Source organism: Pteronotus mesoamericanus, unplaced genomic scaffold (genome assembly GCF_021234165.1).
Source record: "Pteronotus mesoamericanus isolate MK-2021 breed Mesoamerican mustached bat unplaced genomic scaffold, CSHL_Meso_final scaffold_582, whole genome shotgun sequence".
Taxonomy (NCBI): domain Eukaryota; kingdom Metazoa; phylum Chordata; class Mammalia; order Chiroptera; family Mormoopidae; genus Pteronotus; species Pteronotus mesoamericanus.
In genome coordinates, this window is record NW_026555323.1 from 2,657,635 (window position 1) to 2,662,801 (window position 5,167).

At 63.6% G+C, this 5,167-nt stretch overlaps 1 protein-coding gene across 1 annotated transcript; it reads left to right on the plus strand.

Moving 5' to 3' along the window:
• The first annotated feature begins 1,273 nt into the window (after window positions 1-1,273).
• Window positions 1,274-4,900, plus strand: MAGEL2 (MAGE family member L2). Its single transcript, XM_054561934.1, has 2 exons — window positions 1,274-2,737; window positions 2,774-4,900. Exons 1-2 carry the CDS (start codon window positions 1,274-1,276, stop codon window positions 4,898-4,900), a joined length of 3,591 nt encoding a protein of 1,196 aa, XP_054417909.1.
• Window positions 4,901-5,167: the final 267 nt, after the last annotated feature.

Here is a 5,167-nt window from a genome sequence, read left to right on the forward strand (position 1 = left end):
AAGGAGAACTGAGATGGTCTTTCCTTCCAGCGTGAAGTAGTAGAGTGTTACCAATGAATGGTTATGTCTTCTTGCTTTATCTTTTCATTCATCACTTAAATTTTAAACTGATTTTCTTTACGAGGTTACCGCCACGTTCTGTATTTTGTTCTTTATGTGTTTTTCCTATCTATTAACCTGGGACCTGTTTCTTCACCCGCTTCATCATTTTTCTAGTGTATTTCTGAGTTTTCAGTCTTACAGTTCCCTCCTGCTCTGCAACAGATGAAAAGCTCCGAGGCACCAGCCATTTGATCCGGTCTGTTGCCCGGGATTTACCCCCCTCCCTCGTCCTAAAAACGCTGCCTTCCCTCGATTTCTGCAACATCCGAATCTCCAGCATGTCTTTCCTTCTCTGTCGGCTCTGCCCCTGCCTAAAAATGCCTGTGTCCCTCAAGACACAGCTCAGGAGTTCCACACTGAACAGTCGTCTTTGGAGCCGCACCCCCTGCCAGGGCTGCTGTACTGAGGGGGGCACCTGACTCCTGCCCGCGCCTCCTTCCGAGCCCCGAGCGAGCACACGGCTGTGTCTACCGGACACCTCTCCTGGCAGCCGCGCGGCGCTCAAGATGCCCGGGTCCTGATCGATCCTCATCAATCTCTCTTCCCATGTGCATCCCACTGCGTTCCTAAGAGAATAAGCGCCACCGGCTATCCCCCCTCTCCCGGCACAGGCTTCTACGCCTCCTTGACCTTTTTCACCCTCGTGTTAACTAATAGCTGCCCAGGATGACCCCTGAACCTCAGACACACACGTCTTGCATCCTGCGGCTGCGCTGCCTCTGAGCTCAGAGCGCGCCGCTCCCCCTCCCACGGATGCCCCCATGTTCGCGGTGGTCCGCTCCCACTCGGCACCACGGGCCGGGGGGTTTCCAGGGCCCACGCGCGCGCCTGTCACCCCCTCTGTGACAGCTCATCCCTGGACAGTCCGACCGGGCTGCGTGCGGGGACGGGACGGAGGGAGGAGGTATCTTGTGTCAGCCAGGGCTCCCGGTAGACGCCCCCGTGCAAGATCCACTTGTGGTGGTCGGGGGCGGGGAAGGGGCGGGATTGAGCCCCCTTCCCCCCTCCTCCTCACTGCGGAAAGCTGCAGAGCTAAAGGCACCGACTTCCTATTCACCAGTCAGCAGGGAGGGATCCTCTGCTCGGCCACGTAGGCATTCTCTTCTCTCTGGAGGAAAAGGCCCAGCAGCTGTCGGAGGGTGAGGCCCATCGGCTGTCAGAGCGAACGGACATGTCGCAGCTAAGTAAGAATCTGGGTGATTCCAGTCCCCCGGCGGAGGCTCCCAAGCCCCCGGTCTATAGCCGCCCTACGGTTCTGATGCGGGCGCCGCCCGCCTCCTCCCGGGCTCCGCCGGTCCCCTGGGACCCACCTCCGATTGATTTGCAGGCTTCACTGGCCGCTTGGCAGGCGCCGCAACCTGCCTGGGAGGGCCCGCAGGGCCAGCCGCCCGCCCCCGTGGCTGCCATGGCCCAGCCTCCGGCCCTGGGGGCCCCGCTGGTCCAGGCTCCCCCTCTGGGAGGGCCGATGGGCAAGCCCCCGACTCCCGGGGTCCTGATGATACATCCTCCCCCTCCGGGAGCCCCGATACCACAGCCTCCGACTCCGGGGGTCCTGATGATGCACCCTTCGGCTCCCGGAGGCCCCCTGGCCCATCCTGCTCCTCCGGGGACCCCGATGGCCCATCCTGCTCCTCCGGGGACCCCGATGGCGCATCCTCCCCCTCCGGGGACCCCGATGGTGCACCCACCCCCTCCGGGGACGCCGATGGCTCATCCTCCCCCTCCGGGGACGCCGATGGCCCATCCTGCCCCTCCGGGGACGCCGATGGCACATCCTGCCCCTCCGGGGACGCCGATGGCCCATCCTGCCCCTCCGGGGACACCGATGGCCCAGCCTCCAGCTCCGGGAGTCCTCATGGCTCAGCCGCTGACTCCGGGGGTCCTGATGGTCCAGCCTACCGCTCCGGGAGCCGCGATGGCCCAGCCTCCACCCCCGGCAGCCTTGATAGCACAGCCTCCGCCTCCGGGAGCCGCGCTGGCCAAGCCTCCAGGGCCCGGCGTCCTGATGATCCACCCTTCGGGGTCCAGAGCTCCGATCAACCAGCCTGCAGCCTCACCGGCCCCGATGGCACAGCCGGCAGCTCCACCTGCGCAGCCTCTGGCTTCCTGGGCCCCACAGGCTCAGCCTCTGATTCTGCAAATCCAGTCCCAGGTTATAAGGGCTCCTCCGCAGGTTCCCCAGAGCCCGCAGGCCGCGCCAGCCCAGATGGCCACACCCCCGGGCTGGCAGGCCACCTCGCCGGGCTGGCAGGCCCCAGCACAAGCCTGGCAGGCCACGCCCCTGGCCTGGCAGGCCACACAGGTCACCTGGCAGGCTCCGACCATTGCCTGGCAGGCGCAGCCGCCCGTGCGCCAGGGGCCGCCCCCGATCCGCCCAGGCCCACCACCTATCCGACCGGGGCCCCCGCCGGTGCGCCAGGGGCCGCCCCCGATCCGCCAGGCACCGCCGCTGATCCGTCAGTCGCCGCCGCCCATCCGGCCTGCCCCACAGGTGCTGACCACGCCACCTCCACTCTGGCAGGCCCTGCCGCCCCCACCACCTCTGCGGCAGGCCCCTCAGGCTCGGCTGCCCACCCCGCAGCTGCGGGCAGCCCCCCAGATGCGAGCGGCCCCGCAGGTGCGGGCGCCCCCGCAGGTGCGGGCGCCCCCGCAGGTGCCTGTGGCCCCGCAGGTGCCCACGGTCCCTCCAGCAACGCAGGTGCCCACAGCGCCTCTCGCTGGTCCGCAGGTGCCCCAGGCCGCGCTGTCGGCCGCGCTGTCGGCCCCTCTGTCGGCGCCGCAGGCCGTACACTGCCCGCCTATCATCTGGCAGGCCCCCAAAGGCCAGGCGCCCGTGCCGCAGGAGATGCCCACGTCGATGGAGTTCCAGGAGGTGCCGCAAGCCCAGGCGCTGGCCTGGCAGACCCCCAAGGCCCCCGGGCACTTCTGGCAGCCCCTGCCCGCCCAGGAGGCTCAGAGGCAGGGCCCACCGCTGGTCCAGGTAGAGCAGCCCTTTCAGGGGGTCCCGGCCTCCCAAAAGGCTCTGCAGATCCAGCTACCCGCCCAGCCGGCCCAGCCCGCGGGCCCGCAAGCAGAGCTGCCGGCCTTACAACTCCAGCCCCCCTGGCAGGGACCCCCTGCCGCCTTGCAGGGCCAGCCTGGAGCGCCCTTAGCGGCGGCAAATTTTCCCATGGGCTCTGCTAAATCACTGATGACTCCATCAGGAGAACCCAGAGCCTCCTCAATAGACCGCAGGACCTCGTCCAAGGAGCGCAGAACCTCGTCCAAGGAGCGCAGGGCTCCTTCCAAGGACCGCATGATCTTTGCCGCCACTTTCTGTGCCCCCAAGGCCGCCTCAGCTGCCCGAGCACACCTGCCCACTGCCTGGAAAAACTTGCCTACCACACCGGAGACCTACACTGCCGCCGCCAGGGGCTTTCCTGCTACCTCCCAGCTCCAGCCTGCCTCTTCGAACGCCTTCACCGGCCCGCCTGCCATCTTGGAGACCCCGAAGTCACTGCCACTCGCTCCGAAGGATCCCTTTGCCTACGTCGAGGCCCTGCCGGCTGTCCCGTGGGTGCCGCAGCCGAACGCGAGCACACCCAGGGGGTCCAAGGCAGCGCCCACCATGCTGATGGCCACAGCGGCTGCCCCCCAGGCCATGGCCACCACTCAAGAGGCCTCGAAGACCCCCGATGAGCCGCCGCGTCGCTCGGGCAAAGCCACCCGTAAGAAGAAGCACCTGAACACCGAAGAGGACAACAGTGGCCAGATGCTGGGCCTGCTTGACTGGCAGGCCCCAAGGCCCTGGGATAACCTGAACTTGAATGACTGGCAGGTTCAAAACCCTTTCCAGGTCCTGGGTGATTGGCAGGACCCAAATACCTCCTACGGCCTGAGCGGCTGGGAGGGCCCTAGTACCTCCAGGATCCTTAGTGGCTGGGAGGGTCCCGGCACCTCCTGGGCCCTGAGTGCCTGGGAGGGTCCCAGCACCTCCAGGGCCCTGGGTCTCTGGGAAAACGTAGGCAGCCCTCAGCCTTTGATCATCTCTGAGCTCCCCGGGCTCTCTCTGGGCTTCGGTACCACCCAGAGCGACCCCAAGTTGGAGACGCAGCCACTGTCTCCCTTGGATGAGAGAGCCAATGCTTTGGTGCAGTTTCTCCTGGTCAAGGACCGAGCCAAGGTGCCCATCAGGCGCTCAGAGATGGTGAAATTCATCATTCGTGAATACAAAGATGAGTGCTTGGAGATCATCAAACGTGCCAACAATAAGCTAGAGTGTGTCTTTGGCTACCAGTTGAAGGAAATTGACCCCCAAACCCACTCTTACATTATTATCAACAAGCTGGGGCACTACCCGGGGGAGCCAGGCGTGTCCTACTTAGACACGCCCAAGTTCGGCCTCCTGATGGTGGTCCTGAGCCTCATCTTTATGAAAGGCAATTGTGTCCGGGAGGAGCTGATCTTTAACCTCCTGTACAAGCTCGGGGTGGACGTCCGGGAGACCCACGGTCTCTTCGGAAACACAAAGAAGCTCATCACTGAAGTGTTTGTGAGGCAGAAGTACCTAGAGTACAGGCGCGTCCCCAACACCGAGCCCGCACAATATGAGTTCCTTTGGGGCCCCCGAGCATTCCTCGAAACCAGCAAGATGCTCGTCCTGAGGTTCCTGGCCAGGCTCCATAAGAAAGATCCTCAGTGCTGGCCGTTCCAGTACTTTGAAGCCCTGGCAGAATGTGAGTCTGAGGATCGGGAGGAAGATGAGCCAGGACCCGATGATAAAGCCGGGGGTCCCCCCAGCAGCCCCCCTCCCCACTAAGGAGGTTTAACAAATATCTCTGTCCTTCATGTCCCCGGCCAAAGGGCCACTGACAGGGTGTGTGTGTGTGTGTGTGTCTGTGTGTGTGTGTGTGTGGTGGGGGGAGACATTTTGTTTCTGGTGTTTACGTTGCAGTTCTGTATGTGTAAATTTGGGTTTCAACTTGGTTTTGTATCTGCCAAAGCTTTGTACATTTCATGTGGTGTTGATTTCAATTGGCTACTGTTCTCTTGAGTATTTTGGCATTTGTATTTTTAAGTGAGATCT

Bases quoted from the DNA above. Each gene is read 5' to 3' on its own strand.
- MAGEL2 (XM_054561934.1), top strand. From the start codon at position 1,274: ATGTCGCAGCTAAGTAAGAATCTGGGTGATTCCAGTCCCCCGGCGGAG. The intron at 2,738-2,773 runs GTGCGGGCGCCC...GTGGCCCCGCAG, and splicing joins AGGTGCGGGCGCCCCCGCAG to GTGCCCACGGTCCCTCCAGC.